Source organism: Nesoenas mayeri (genome assembly GCF_963082525.1).
Source record: "Nesoenas mayeri genome assembly, chromosome: 3".
Taxonomy (NCBI): domain Eukaryota; kingdom Metazoa; phylum Chordata; class Aves; order Columbiformes; family Columbidae; genus Nesoenas; species Nesoenas mayeri.
In genome coordinates, this window is record NC_137544.1 from 86,095,712 (window position 1) to 86,112,457 (window position 16,746).

The following is a 16,746-nucleotide window of genomic DNA, read 5'->3' on the forward strand; positions in this document are numbered from 1 at the left end:
GAAAACTGGTCTTCAAATTGACATGAAGGGTTTCAAATGGGAATGATCTCTCTGAATAGTCTTGGAGATTTTTTTAAAGCCTTTATGAGTTGGATTGGATGGAAAAGCAAGTAATTTTGACCTAGAAAAATGTTCTTTTCCACCTGCTTTGCTAAATTGACCAGGCAGAAATCTGTTTTGGCCAGCCGAAATACCCTTTCCATGGGCAAAGTGTGCTTCGTATCAGCTGCAGCTGAATGTGTTTGCCAAGTGCCTTGTGTCTCTCTTTCCATGCAAAAATGCTTTTTCTTCAGAGAAGATACAAGACTTTTCTTAACTTTGGTATCCTTTATAAAAGAAAATTTAACTCCAAAATATGGACTTGACTGTTTTTCAGAAAACAATTATTAAGCTTTTGGCAATAAAAGTTAAAACAAACAAGTTTCCTCCCTTCCCTCCCCCCATCTGCTTGGTATGGTGTGGCTCATTCTGAAGGCTCCAGAAAGGTCACAAAAATCCAAGTGTGTATCAGGGAGATGCGACATCTGTGTATATTAAAAATCAGCACACACTGAATTCCCTACAGAGCTGTAGAGATGGCTGCGTGTGTGCCTCCGCCAAGCACAGTCCCACTAAGTAGCTTCATCTGTAGCGCTACTACACTCCTTCACCTTTGTGTGTGTGTGTCAATATTTAATCCATAAGCTAACGTTTTTCCATTATTCTGCTGTTGTTCACGGCTTCCCCATGTCTCGTGTTTTCACAAGCTGTTATACCTCTTTCCAGTGCTAGACATGGGATTTTCTCTTAACATGGAAACAACATAATTCATACTGCAGACTTTATGTCCTTTTCTCTTTGCCTAGCATTAAATCTTGGCAAATACCTCTAAGTTTCTTCTGTTTATTTTGTCTCTTTTTGTTCCCCGTCTTTGATTGTTGCATTTCATGATAAGGTTCAAGAACTCCATAGACTTCCCTAAAGTCCAGATCAGTGATAAAAGTTAAGGAATATTTTCAATTCCTTGACAGTCTGTGTGACAGAAACCACATTTCATGTGCTTAAGGAGAATTATTGTCTTTTTAAAACCACAACAATAAGTGTCACAACAGTATTTAAAGATGACAGTAAAGAATTGGATAGTATTCATGATTCATTTATTTTTGGAGCCACAAGAACCATAGGTTTTCCTTGAAGCAAAGTAATCTACCTTGCCTTGCTCATTTATTAACATCCTGTTCTTGTTTATCCTCATTATTTTTATCTGCTTTGATTTCAGATTAGTTTCATAGGAAACAGATTTGTCTTCTAGAATGCAGTTATACAAAAGTTTGTCTAAAAAAATTTAAATGGAATGTTAACATTCTGTTCTGCCCAAGCAGAATGATTTTATCACAGTATTTGTCTGTGGTATTAATAATGTCACCTTTTCAGGTGTGTTTAAGCATACTTAACACATGGCATGGAAGGCCAGAAGAGAAATGGAATCCCCAAACATCGAGTTTTTTGCAGGTGAGCATTTCTTCCTTCTCTTCGGTAGATATTATTTAGAAGTAGTAAGTGGTCTGTTGGTCCTAAGGATTCTTTTTCTAGTGCTTTTAAACCAGAATTTTCTTTCTCAACCATAAATAAGATGAAACTCCAGAAAACATCCTTGGAACACTAGAAAACAAACACTGCAGAGTAGACAAGTTCTTCAAATGCTCTTTCCAACCAATATTTCTGTTGGTTTTGTCTTGGAAGAGTGGCTGTTCATATGTGCAGCTCATTCCTGCTCTGCCTGGACTTTGCTTGGATGATTTCAAATATTTGATTAAAAAAAATAGTCTGCAAGATGGCATCAACTCCTGGAACTGTCTATCACAAGCTATTTGTGGTGAAGACAAAGCAAACTCCACGTTGTGAGAGATGAGCAGGTGAAATGTCCTAGTGTGAACTGTGAAGGTGCTCCTCCAAAGTCTATGAGTAAGCTGAACAGAGGAATAAAGCTGAAGGGAGTTAAAGTGTAGGTGTGCTGTGTTCAATAACAATTAGTGTTAAATTCTACTGGAATTTATTAGGACATACAGCCCTTTATAATTTTCAGCTTTATGCCATAGAAATGCACTGACTAATAAGCACGTACATTAAATAAAAGTAAAGCTTGCAATGGCTTATTTCCTATGCCACTTTCTGAATGTATTCCTTCCTTGGAGTAATTATTACATAGCACAAGGTACATTTTCTCTTCCAAATTCTAAAAAGCTGTACAGTTTCTGTTTCAGCGTAGTAGAATTACAGCCCTGGCCTTCAGCAAAACAGATTTCAGCTTGTTCAAGAATTGGCCTTGGAGATCTGGTTGATCAGTCTCCTAAAAGTTCAAGCATGGTCTGTTCCCGTGTGTGGAAGTCAAGCAGGAGTGGCAGAAAGCCAGCATGGGTGAACTAGGAACAACTGCTTAAGCTCCGCTACAAACAGAAAGTACACAGAAGGTGGAAGGAGGAGACAGGCTACTCATGAGAAATATAGACATTGGCCAAGCATTCAGGAGAGAAACTAGGAAAACCAAAGCTCAGCCAGTGTTGAAAATGGCAAGGGATATAAAGAGGAGCAAGAAGTGCTGGCAGCGAAAGAACACATTTTCCTTTGGCTTCCCTGCTGCTCAGCAGGGCAGGGAATGTCCTGACAGGGACACAGAAAAGACAGAGGTCATCTGTGCATCATTCATTAGGGGTAAGGTTTGCTTTTCCATCTCCCTGAGCCCTCACTAGGATGGTCTGTGAGAATGAGGAGTTGCCCACAGCAGAGAACAGAAATGTTCAAGCTGATTGTACCCCCATGTTCATGGCTCCGCATCTCATGCGTCCAAGAGTGCTGAGGGAGCCAGCCAGTGTTGCTGCAAAGCCACCAGCTCTCATCTTCAGAAGGTCAGAACCATCAAGGAACCTTCGTGGCAGATCTCACCCAGCTTCAAGACAGGCAAGAAGGAGGAACTGGGGAGTTGCAAGCTGGTCAGCAACACCTTGTGGTCCTTGGGAAGATTATGGAGCAAATCCTCCTGGAAGCTGTTGTCAAGTACACGAAAGACAAAGTGATTGAGGATGGGCAGTGTGGCTTTACTGGAGGCGAGCAGTACATCTCTGCTTTCCTTCCGTAGTGAGGTGCCTGGCTTTGCACAAAGACCCTTGTCACCAAATCAGGGAGATGGGCATTATAAGTGGTGGCAAAGTGGCTGGACCAATGCAAAGAGATCTTACTGCTGTTGTCAGTACTGGAATGGAGAAGGTATGGAGTGGGTGGAGCCAGACGCCTCTTGAAAATGCAGGGACATGGGAACTTTGCTTAAATATTAGGAAAAACATTTTCACTGTGAGGGTTGTCAAACACTAGGATGATGTCCAACAAAGACTGTGGAATTTCCATCCTTGGAGATATTAATGCTCCCTCTCTCTTCACAGGTTAGTTACAATTTGGAGATCTAAGTTGTGGTTCCTTACACAGTATAAATCTACCAAAATACAACTTGTTAATCAAGAGAGAAACTGACATTTTGGACTATAAAATCAATGTAGAAATGTACAAGTACTAGGAAGCCTTATTTTCATTAGTCTTTTTTCTTAGATCAAAATATTATAACTGATTGTTAGAAATCTCATGCACCATTTAAGTTTCAAATTTAAAAGTGTTTTAGGGTTTCATTTTGAAAACAGTAAAAAAGCTGTAGGAAAAAGTCCTGTCCCCCAACCCCCATACTGGGAGAAAAGCACTTCATAGTTGTTAAATGGAAAACAGCTGTAGGACTAAATAAATCAGTTGGAAAGAATTAAGCCCTACATGTTTTTTCTGGCTCAAAGATTAAACTATTGTCAGACCACCCAAAATACTTCAGAAATTAACTTTTATAACCCAAATGAAACTGGAAGATCAGTTTAGAGTTTCTCATTCATTACAATTATAATTCAAAGTATAATAACAACTGTTTTCTGAGGCCAAGAAAGTACAGTGCTGCATACTGTCAAATTGCTCTACCACAGCTATTTTGAAATATATATATATAAAAAATATATATATATTTAAAAAAAAAAAAGGCAAAACCCACCTACTTCCAGATATGTGTAAGGGCCACAGATCACCAAAACGCCTCAGGTACCTGAAGCCTTGGACCTTTTTTGGTTTCATAAGTGGCCATTTTCTTGCTGGAACCTAATTTGCAAGGCACATTCTCTGTGTTGTAATGCATTTATCCTTATTTGAATTTTGTACATGTAACACAAAATAGCCAAGGCCGCTTCTTGTTGAATGCATGGCAGGCACTGGCGGCAGTGTGATGGGGCACACGGTACCGTGTGACAGCAGGTAGCTGGAGCACCTGCCTGAGAAACACAAGCACTTGTCGAATTTTCCTTCTCAGCCCAGCCAAAGATGCTGGTTCACTGCAGAGCCACCTGCCCCAGCAGGGTAAAGACCTGCTACCCTGGGCGGCCCTGCTGTGCTGCTGCTCAAGCAAAGCAACTCCACAGCTACAACTAGAAAGTGCCGTGGCCCCAGAAGGAGCCAGAGGGGGTTTCTGTGGGTGGTGGTGGGACTAACCTGCGTCATTGCACCGATTCTTTGGCTCTTGCTTTAATCTGAGTTCCTGGTTTGGCGTTGTGTCTATGGAGCACGGACACATCGCAGAGAGCATGGAAAGCGGGAAGGCTTTTGTGCTGGCATTGCTGCAAGAGGCGCTCTGAGAGAAGGCCTCGTGTAGACACCGAGCACAGCTCCTCCTTGTTGGGGTGCTGCCCTGTGAAAGAACCAACGTCTTTAATTGTCACTGACGCGGCCCCTGGCTGATGGCAGCTCTGTGTTCTGCAAGTTCCAAGGAAAAGAAGGGCTGTTGTCATCCATACCCAAATCCTCAAACTGGGCTGCCAAATGAGGGAGCAGCTTCAAGCTTTAAGTTGTATCTAGGCTGGGAGGAGAGTCAGTTCCAGAAACAGCTGCCCTGACATATTTGATGAACTGCAGGGGGTGGCTCGCACCTAAGTATGCCAGGAAAATGCTAGAAAAGTAGGCTGGAAATGCCATTCGTAGGCATTTAACATATCACTTTTTCAATATTTGAGGAAATGTAAGTGTTCAAATCACCTTTTTTGAATTCTTTACAGTTCTGAAACTAGGTTTGTGTCACAGAATTGTAATCCCTAAAATTCTTGCTGGACTTTGTCCTGAGTACGTAAGAAAAACCTGTCCTTCATTTAAAAAAAAAGTCAATTATGTCTTTCTACCTATATAACAACATTTTCGCAGTAACATAATTTTTATTAAATACAACAAGTTGTTAGGGACAAACATTCTAATAATGGAAAAATAGCCAACCATCAAGTCATGAATATGTAATCTATACACATTTGGATTCCTAAGTGTCCTATGTATCTACTTAATTCTTTTGTTTTATATTAGGAATATTTGGGCATAGAGTTAAATGCCTTGTATATATGTAAGCACCTATTCCCACATGTACTCAGTAATAAAACTGAAAGGGAGAAAATCGTCATTTCCTTATCACAGAGTAGTTGGTGCTTTGTTGATATAGCACTGAAAACGCTTTTTTTTTTTTTCCTATCTAGGAGAAATACTGAGGTTTCATTTTAATGGCATATGACACAGTGAAGTATGTAAAACCTGAAATTAAAGGGCTAAAAATATACATAAACCAACTGAATGTGTTTGAAAGAAAAAATGGGAGTGTGTCTATACTAAATTAATTTCAGTGGTTCAGATTTCGACTCCCGTTGTTCCTTTTCCATCTGGTTCAGAATTAGAATCAGTAAGCTCAGCCACAGAAAAGTTAAAGAATTGTTGACTGAGAACTTGACGAATACACTTTCTTTCACAAAAGGGTGCAGATATCTCTTCCTTTAAACATTTACTTTTATTTGTATTTTTGTGGGATTTTGTTATTTTTTAACTTATATTTGTCATTTTGTTAGCATTTGAGCTAAATACACAGTCATAGGACTTGATGGTTTTTATGTGTAATAATGGTTTTTGGCTTGAAAGCATGGACGTAAACTATATTACAAATGTAGTAAAAAGTATTTTGCCATAGAAGTGGTTTTGCATACAAGGTGGGCAGAAGTATTTATATTTGTAAAAACAAGTGAGTAGCACAATTCTAATATTTAGTTTCTTCTCTTAACAGGTGTTAGTGTCTGTCCAATCCCTAATACTGGTAGCAGAACCATATTTTAATGAACCGGGTTATGAACGATCAAGAGGTACTCCCAGTGGTACCCAGAGCTCCAGAGAATATGATGGAAACATCCGACAGGCAACGGTCAAGTGGGCAATGCTCGAACAAATCAGAAATCCATCGCCATGTTTTAAGGAGGTGGGTTTTGTGACACACTATAAATATTTATTTATCTTGTTTGAGCACTAAGAATAATGCAGGTATTTGGAAGTGTGCATGAGATATCCCTTTCAGGCTCATCTTTATTTCCTGAGACAACTGACTTAGAGAATGGAGTGAATAAGGGGCACCTGACTTCCCAGATTCTTTTCTAGGAAAGGAGAACGCACACAAATTGGGACTGACCTGTGAGGAGGCTTGGGGCACAGTTTCATTTAAAAAATGGTTCATACAACTTGGCTAATTCTTAGTGCCAGGTGGTGCCTTTTACTTTCCCTGTGACAAGTGCTGGTCAGCCTTACAAGTGGGCACTGGGTGTTTGTTAGCAGCATGGCTGACAGCAAGTATTTTTCCAAGAAACATGAATTTGAAGCAAGTATTAGGACACACTTAAAATACACCAAAACAGTGCAAATTGGACAAATACCTTCAAAAAAATTCCAGCCTGCATGTTATTTATGGAAAGATCCACAGAGCATCTGTGCTAATGTAGAAATCTGTGTCTCTTGAAAACAACTGTCTTGATGCTGATGCAGCAATACTAACTGTAATGCATCCACACTGTCTTAAAAAAATTGAAAGAAATCCAATTGCTTAATTTGTGTTCCTGAAAATAGAGTAACTCACCCATAGCGTCAGAGAATAATTTAGTTCTTAGGGACTTAAACATATATGGCAAAGGATTCAAGGAAAACAAAGCTGAAGATATATCAGTAAGAGAATCTGTATGAATATTAATGCAAAATGGTTCGTCAGCCATGAGTCATCTCACGGTACTGCCAGCAAATACTTAGAGAAAAACATATTTAACTCTGAACACTAAAATTGTTGCCACTTCTAAACTGAGATATGGAACCATCTTGTAGTATCACCTGTGCTTTCGATTGTCTGCATACTAAAATGCTGAGAAAGGGTAATTATTTTAGGATTGTACACATGGCTAAGTATGGCATCTGAGTGAGAGGGTAGTCTCCCATCCCTTCCTGTAAAAACATCCTTTGGAATGCAGAAACCTTTTTCCATTGAAATTGCTGTGTCTTCTGGAATAAGAAACCATGGACACTTCACCTGCATGACATGAGGTAAATATTTTATCCACACGCAGGTGGAAAATGATGTGCTGTGTACTCTAGTGTCTTGAATTAATGAAGAAAAACATGATGGTTGTTCTAAATGACCTCTTAAATGTTTTACTCAGTAAGTTGAAGACCATGATAAAGATAATATCATGGCATAATCAAATAACCTCTGCTAATAGGTCATTTTTTTCTAGCTAAATGTAAGAGTTTTGCTTTTGCAAAAAAGTTCTCAAATTACATTAAGTTTAAATTAATTTAAGGTATCAGAAGGTGGTGAGCTCCCTGACAGTAACGTTCTATCTTTCTTTTCACATATACAGAAATGAAGGTAATGCAATATTATAGTAGTTGATAAATGAATCCCAGTTTGCCATTATTGTGCTTTTCTTCAAAAGAATCTCAGCCTTGTTGTGCTGACTCTGCAGCATAGCTTGTCTACGACTTGTATGAAAAGGGAGCTTGTAAGCTGCTGTCCTGCCCCTCTCCAGGCAGGTGCAGCAAGAAGGTGCATCCAGCTGGTGATGAGTGTTTGAATGGCAAACCAGCCCTGCCCTGAGAACAGATGACTTCTGCACAGCATGTTGTTGCCAGAAGGCAGATGCTGAAAACAATACAACTCCAGGCCTTATAAATGATGTATGCAGCTAGGGCTGAGTTAAGCTAACCCCACACACACACACACACACACATAAGTGAAAAGCAGCATTAAGAGGTAGGTAGCAATTGCAGAGGTATCTTGGACATTAGGAACTCCCTTCTGTTACTTGCAAACAGAGGAGAGTTTTGCTGTGCAGAAAAGAACTGGCCAACCCCTCAAAGCTTTGCATCCCAATTGTTTTGTTCTGGTTTAGGTAACTGCAGTTTTCCTCATTTCCCAAGATACAATTCTCTATTTTTCCATGTGTTGAGGTCTTTAGGACAGTATGATGATATCCTCCAGACTCTGAGAAGTATGAAGCTACAATAGCCTGTTTCAGTAAGGAGACCTTTGAAGCCAAGATAGCTTTTGTGTTAAACACACAGGCACTCTGCCTTATGCTTGCGTTCCTACCCAGTGCCTTATCCATTGTGCAACGAGAGCTCCCTTTCTGCTTCTCTGAATACATGTTCCCTGTCATTATGTTAAGGCACATGTAGCTTTCTTCACATATTGTAAAATGGAAATTTGGCACTGGAAAGCATTACATTTTTCTCTGATGCAAGAGCCAAGCTTTGGAAGAACACTAGATTCTGTCTGCAGCCTCATGCAAATGTAAATACATCTCTGGTACAGATTATCAGCACTTCTCGAAGAGACAAGGTGCTTGTTAAGACTCTCTAGTCATTTTATAGGAACCTGAACAATAATAACATAAATGTAAAGGTATCCTGAAAACTGAGCTCTAAGAAAGAACATACATCCTTCAACTTATAGATCTTTTGTCTTCCAAATCTGAGCCACCTTCCCTTCAGTCTTAAATGACAAGTAGGCTCAGGAGATCCAAACTCCAGTCTTTGGGAGTTCTTCCAAGCTCCATTATGGATATAAGGAACACATCCAGAATTAAAGTCAGTTATGCTTTCAATATGCAGTTTTTCTTTGGACAGATAGCTATATACTCTAACCTCTAGAGGGAAAGGTGATTTTGTCAATTATGTAGCAATATTGCCAAGAACACTCTGTGCTCAATAAAATTTCTTTGATTTTATTGTTTATTTCAGCAGGCGGAGTTTTAGCAAACGGTTGAAGACAAAGCCAACGCTAACCAGAGTTACACAACTTTGTCCAAAGGGTTTTTGTAAAACAAAAATCAGTACAGAAATACCACAATTACTATGTGATCAAATACTGGTTCCCACCCAAACTGTGGGCAGCTCAACTGCTATTGCCTGGGAATTCCCGCGTCCCCAGAGGTGCTGCCTCTGCCTCGGGAACGTGGCTGTGGCTGCAGCTCTTGCACCCCAGCGGTGTGACCCTGACATGTTCTGTTCCTGCGCTCACACTGTTTGACAGTGCTTGTGCTTGTCCATTTGCTGTGCAGGCAGCAAGTGGTCGGTGACAGGAAAGAGGTGGTGCATGTATTAGTATTTCCCACTTGTGCTTCTTTAATCACACAAACTGTGAAAGCAACAACAGAAGCCTTAATATTCCATCTGTGTAACCCTGCCCCTGTGCACACGTGAGTGTCCATACATAGTTCCTGCACAGTCAGATCATCTTTGAACTGGAAAATATGTCTAACGTTCTGCTATCGCTTTTTCTTTTCCCTGGTGTGATACTGTATTTCTGGCGCTCATTTACCCTTCACCCAGCCACCACCAGCGAACACTGAAATGGCAAACTGCACACAAATCATAGATTCGTACAGACTGGAAGGGACATCCGGGCCAACCTCCTCCTGAAAACAGGATCAGCTGAACTCGGACCAGGTTTCTCATGGCTTTTTTCAGTTGGGTCTTGGAAACCTCCAAGGACAGAAGTTCCACAATTTATCTGCATCCTGGTTCAATGCTGGATTATACTGATTATTTTTCCTTGTATCCACTTAGACTCAAATGAGTCTTGGAAATTTTATATTGTTAAAGTATAGGGTTCGTAGAAAACCATTATTGCTGTTCTTTCATTTGGAATATTTTCTTGCAGGTCATCCACAAACATTTTTACTTGAAGAGAGTGGAGATCATGGCTCAGTGTGAGGAGTGGATAGCAGACATCCAGCAGTACAGCAGTGACAAACGGGTAGGCAGGACCATGTCCCATCATGCAGCAGCTCTCAAGGTAAGACTTGCTTTTTATAGTTTTATGTTCTTGAATCCAAAGATGACAAACGGCAATAAGATTGCTGAGCCGCTGGGTTTTATAATAACAGTAACAGAAAACTCCAGCAACTGTAAGACACATAAACAAACCTCAGTTTCCCAACTGTCGAGAGATAAAGTGTATATGCACTCCACTTTCTCAGAACATCTACAAGTTAGATTTTCCTTTAGCACCTGTCCTGCCTATTTTTTTTATAAACATGTAAGATAGAGAGAGTTTATTGTTGTTTTCCCTAAGAGTGGGTGGGGCTTTAGGATAAAGTTGTACTGCAACCAGTTCCTTGGCAGGAAACAAGCTTTTTGAATAGATAAGCACAGTTATTAAACTGTGGCCCATTACAATTAGTTTTACTCTGTGTTCAACTTTTATCAAGAGTTTTAACCATTATAGTGTTTTCTTCCCTTCTAGCCAAGTACTATCATTTGTGTATTTTGTTATTTTGTGTCCACACAGACAACAGACCTATATTATTTTTATATTTATTATTTCCCCTGAAAATTTTTAAAAAAAAAAAAAAGAGTAAAGACTCTTTTTTTTCTATTGCTAGACTTGCATTCTTTCAATGTGACTTGTCTTCAAAATGGAAGTTACAGTTAGTTACTATAATGAGTACACAAATCTCTATATATCTGATCTCATCAAGACCATGAACTCTTTAAATCTCAGCTTTGACTGTATAACCTGCCTCGTCTAAGCCAGTTTCTGCTGTGAGCGCAGGATGCAGATATGACTCAATTGTGAGACAGAGGGTGTTTCTGTTGATGCACTTGTTTGCTGCAGTTCTGGTTGCTGCCTTGAATTTGTCCCTAGTGGCCCCTGCTACTATTCTGTCACTACAAGGGAAGCACCAATCCTTAGAGTCATTGAAACGGTACATTTACACCTTTTCGACTTACTTCTTTTTCTGCCTGACATTGTCCAACATTGTGAAAAGTATCAATTTAACTATGGTCTCCCACGCTGCCATCTTTCTGTATATCCAGCGTCATACAGCGCAGCTGCGGGAAGAACTTCTGAAGCTTCCGTGCCCGGAAGGGCTGGATCCGGACAGCGAGGACTCCCCGGAGAAGTGCAGCGCCACGAGTAGCTCAGAAGAGACTCTGCTGCACGAACAGGTCAAGCCCAGCAGCAGTAAGGACATCCCCACTGATTTCAAGTTATGAGTTGCATTGACATGGACTTTCTAGACACAAAGGCTTTGAAGCACAAGCCAAATATGTCAATATTTGTATGTAAGAAACTAATTATGTAATAGGTAATGAAATTGAAACTATACTATGCCCTTAAGATATACAGTTTAATTCAAGATGATCTTTTATTTACCTGTACAAGAGTGTAAACTTTTTTGTGCTTTTATTTTTCAATTGTGAGAACCACTGATTGGTATGTTTAAAAAGTTATGTATACAAGAAATGGATAAATCACTGATATATAAGGGAAACTACCTTAGGAAAGAATGTTTACTGAATGTTTATTATTTTTTTTTACTTGTAGAGTGAGGGCGGTTGTAACAAAGAATATATATTGGTCATTCTTACAGCTACTATTTAAAGTCAGAAAATTTTCACTGAATTTGATAGATTTTACGTTTGGCCATATATTCATGCTCATATTTGATTCTAAAGAAAACCTCCTGTATACTTCAATAAACGTTAAATGGACATGATCCCTCTTTTATGATTTACTGGTACATTTTTTAAATAAACTGCCGTGAAATACATTCTAGCTGAAGACTTGCACTTGTATGACTGAATTCATCCCAGTCAACATATTTAATTTTATGCTTACTAATTCTAAAATGCAGATGAAATAAATGCACATGGTTTTACCTCATGCCAAAATTTGGACTTCTGAATTCCTCCTTTGTTTGGCTATTTTATGCAAACTAACAGTATTCTAAATTTCTGAAGGGCTATTCTGGAACACGATCTTTTCTCTGTTGAAATGTCTGATTTTTACATAATGAGCTGTACTCCAAGTACTGGCAGGGGCTCATGACGTGCCATGCAGGACTCCAACGTTCTGGAGTTTCTACTGTACAGACTTGATTTCTAATTTTATACTTGCAACCACAAATCCCTGCCTAAAAAGGGTAAAGGATTTGCTTGGTTTAATAACCAAGGCTCGCTTTTGACATCATATGCGTTACTGTCACCGTTCTTAATTTTTGAGCAGTCGTGAAGGACTAAAAAGTTATTACTGGTATTACCTCAGACTAATGATCTGTTGTATTATAAATACTATAAATCAGGCAAAACAAAGCTTTTTTGTTCCATATTTGTTCTTTGTTTATAAGTATCACGCTGGAATTTTTTCGCTTTTTGTTTTACAATGTATTACTTCTAATCATTAAAAACGGCACCAACTGAGGTTGTGTTCTTATGCTGATGGTAAACAGACTTTGATAGTTCTGACCAAAGTACGATTTTTGTTATATTGACATGTCCCGATTATACGCACCTCTCAAAATACCAACTTAGGCACGTGTGCGTTACTTCAGGGGATCCTTAATCAGAAAGCAAAACAAGTAGCTCTGTGCCAGAGCTGCTGGTAAATACGTGAAACAAAGTGTTTATGCCACATAGTCGAAGTGTTAGAACTCCCTCAGTGTTAAACCAGCACCGCGTTTTTCTGGATGGGTATTTATTTGCCTCCTATTACTGTACAAAATGACTGTGATGCTCTTGTAAAGGCTCCAAAAGCAAAATTACCCACTGACTTCCAACTAATTAAGTTAGTGGTTTCCATTAGAGCTCTTCATTTAGTGCTTAAACTCTCTGCCTACAGGAGCGTAGTCTTTTTGTAAAATCCTGGCACTTGTACCAAAACCAGATGTATCAGACTTGAAGATCCTCCTTAAACGTGAAGACGACTTCTTTTTTTACCATTAAAAAGCAACACTGAAATAAAAAGTACCTAACTTGCATTGATTTGACATGAAGAAGGTGGCTAACATGATTGTGCATTTTTCTATAGTGTGTATTTATGGTATCGTAGCAATGCTAATGTAAAGTCACTGCTGCTTAATTAAGCAGATGTAAACAGCTGCATGGGATATTAAACTCTAATTTGAATCCACGTACCAATTATCATTTTTTTGCTCTAACCTGAGCGAGAATGGTATTGTACCAAATTAATGCACAGATTCCAGCCTTAATAACTTGCAACTATGTTACGGTCGGGTAAGTAAACTGGGTACTTGACAACAGATACAAAACACGTGTTTTCATGTTTTTAGATATATAACACACAAGGTAGCTGAGTTATTTTGCAGTAAAATCACAGTAAATGCTGTGAGGTATGTAGACAACTGAGTATTTTTTTTAGCCAGCTCTCCTCATCTTTTACCATTTTATCAAACTGAACAGATAACCTGTATAGATATATCACTGATATATCACAGTTTCTAGCCATGCCATTGAAGTCCTGTACTTTGTTATGCTGGTTTTGTAGAAAATATCTGAAAAATCAACAGAAGTTATTTTCAAAAGCAGAATGGGCAGCAAACTTTTAATGAGTTCATTATGGAATTTCAGCCCATGTTTTTTGGTACTGCCTTTGGCCTGAGATCCACTGGTGACACATTGCCATGTGGCACAGAGCGGGATGTCACCAATGGCAGCCATTGGAATCGCTGTGGCTGCTCTGCCCAAGGACGAGCACACCACATAACTCAGTAGCCTGTCCTGACGCTTCACAGACAATAATGCCGTGTTTTTGTGACTGATTCGATCTGCCCACTAAAGAGGGAACAGCTCGGCAATCTGTGACACCTTGTGCTCTGTGAGACCAAGCTGCTCGTTGCACCGATTTGCTGTGCAGGGACAACTGTTCTGTTCTGCAGTTGTAGACATAGTGCTCTTTGTATACACACATGAATGAGACCTCTGCAAGGTTTAGTGGTTTCTTCTGGAATTTCCTTTGGGTAAAAGATGGGCATAAACATATGCATTAATGCTCCTCTGGAATCCTACCACTGCTATATAGGAAAAAAACAAAGATGACAATTAGGGGGGGGTGGAAAACGAAACATAAGAATCCTGTAAACCACTGCAAGTTCATTCCAGTAATTACACATTAGATGTCTAGGTAGTAGCAGAATAAACTAAATATGACTATAGATTGACAGGGTGTACAGCAGCCTGTTTGACATTGTTGGTTGGGTTTCATCACTGTTTTTCTTCTCTAAATGTTTGCTGGAAGTTCCAGGTAGAGACTGTGGAGGTCTGGCAGCCTGTCCAGGAGACTCCCTCGCAGCACGTGAAATCAGAGCCCAGGTGAGGCGCTGGGCCACTGATCACTTCCTGGGAGCTTTGGTGTGGGTCTGTCATGTGCCTCGTGCCTGGATGACCATCTATTAAGCAGCAATAGAGCTTGAATTCTTTATTTAAAAAAAATATATACTTCTGATGGCTTTAATCTCTGCTCGCTGTATCAAACAGGGCATTCCGTTTGTGGCAGGAATTACATTGTTAAGAAAAGATTACTACAAAACAATATTTTTTCCCACACGACTATGTAATCCTATACATAGGATGTTTGATAGGGAAGCTTTTCTTCTCCCAAATGTTTCTGTTGTTACATAAACAAATATTCTATTTTACATCCTCAGGCAAACAACTTGATAAGCAAACAACCATATTACTAATTTACCTTGTTTACCCATAAATATCTGAACACAAATCCAGCTGCCCTACATTTCAGCTGGGTCTCTACTATGTTGCTCTGATGCCTGTGAAGGAGAATTACTTAAGCTTAGGTTTTTAGTAGGAGTTTCTCAGGCATGTTGCCTCCATTTTCCACCTCCATGCTGCCTTTGCTTTAGTGTGGTTTGGAAGCCTTCTGTTCTTGTTCCCTTGTTTCTCCAGAAGCCGGTCACTATCACGTGGACTCACCTCCCTGGACCGTCAACTCTCTGTAGTTAGGAAACAGAAATAAGAAGCATTTTTCAATGGAAATGAGACACAGATTTACATTTATCTTGCCATAAGTATAAGGTACAGCAACTATTTCAGATATACGTTCTAGTTTTTTTTTTATCATGTATTACACATATGCATACTCCTGTGTGTATAAATGTGTCAGGTCTGGTAGTTACCTGTCTTCAAAAACAGTTCTCTGAGTTTTATTTCCCTCTCCTTTTCCATAGCTAGTGACAACATTTGGTGGGATGTGCAAGCGTTTATATTGGAACATGAGCTATATTGGAACATGAGCTTTCTGAAACAGAGTAAGCTGAAAGGAGGTAAAAGTTACACAATTACTAAAATTAGTCACAGGTAAAAATATTTCTCCAGAGATTTGCTGTTGCCATTGTTTTATTCTCCTAGAACATGAATGCAGAAAATACAATATCTGCCCAGTGACTTACTATAGTAGAGCTCTACAATAATCTCACCACTGCCTCTATTTTTAATAAAGGCTCAGAGAAAACAAATCCCAAACCACAATGCTCCATCTTGGAGAGAGTTCTGCATATTGTGACCCGTTGTCTCTACGGGCTGCGGTCTCTTCTATGCTTCTTGCCTCAGAAGCAACTTTTTGGCTCTTGAAAAGTGATAACCTGGTCCACTTAGCTGTATTAATGCTACTTGTCCTTTACATTAAGAGTGCTTATAATAGCTGTATCATTTAATAATACAGTATCATCCTCAGTGTTTAGATAATAGCAATGTTGGAGTTGGTAATGTTTCTGTAATTCAGATAGCAAAATTTTATAGTTAAAAGACCAAAGGGAAAGAAGTAGGTTCTTTATTAGAGACCATGCAGGGCACATAGCAGCCCTGCTTCTGACAAGAGGACGGGAGTTAACCTTGGGAACCAGTGCAAGCAGACCCCTAAGAAAATGTCCCAGGAGTAAGGAAAGGCACATCATCCCCCTCAAAGACATTGAGAAATGAGGTAACCGTGGTGAGACTTGCACAAAACAGAGGTTGTTAAACCTCAAGAGTATTGCCCAAAATTATACTTGAACCAAATAAAAATATATTTTTTGCAAAAATAAGCAGCAGACTGATCTACTAAGGCTGCTTAGAGCTGGAGTCAGATGTGGCTTTCCATGACGTGCTTCTCAAACGTATCATGTCTCACTGCATTTAAAAACCTGCAGACACTTTTCCTCTTGTCACTGTTGTGCTCCGTACTACTTGTTTAACCCCTTACTGCATTCCTTTTAAATGTGTTTGTCCTGCACCTCCATTCAATGTTCTCTTCCTCACCTGCCAGCCCACATCCACAGACATGCACGAAGCCTTCACTAGGTCATAAACTCTTTGTATAGAGCTCTGTGGGTAGAAATCAACCACATCCCAGTCTCCTGACAGCAAACATATAAACACATCTTAACAAAAAAAAAAAAAAGCAACCCCTCCCCCCCAGCTGGAAAATTAAATTAAACTAATATCTCATAATAAAAAAAATTCAATTTGCCATCATTAATGACTGCCTCAGTTGCTTCATTAAGTATTTTCTCATTTACCAAGAGAGCAAATGAGATAAGCAAAATGTGGGGT

General features: G+C 39.5%; 1 protein-coding gene across 6 annotated transcripts in view; it reads left to right on the top strand.

Moving 5' to 3' along the window:
- Positions 1 to 12,533, top strand: part of BIRC6 (baculoviral IAP repeat containing 6) — a 184,711-nt gene extending 172,178 nt beyond the window's left edge. For all 6 annotated transcript variants that reach the window (XM_080342353.1, XM_080342357.1, XM_080342355.1 and 3 more), the window contains 4 exons: positions 1,414 to 1,491; positions 6,146 to 6,334; positions 10,058 to 10,192; positions 11,218 to 12,533. In XM_080342353.1, the coding sequence (XP_080198479.1) occupies positions 1,414 to 1,491; positions 6,146 to 6,334; positions 10,058 to 10,192; positions 11,218 to 11,397 (582 nt within the window). In that variant the 3' untranslated portion in view covers positions 11,398 to 12,533. The remainder of the gene's footprint in view (positions 1 to 1,413; positions 1,492 to 6,145; positions 6,335 to 10,057; positions 10,193 to 11,217) is intronic.
- The last annotated feature ends 4,213 nt before the right edge of the window (positions 12,534 to 16,746 follow it).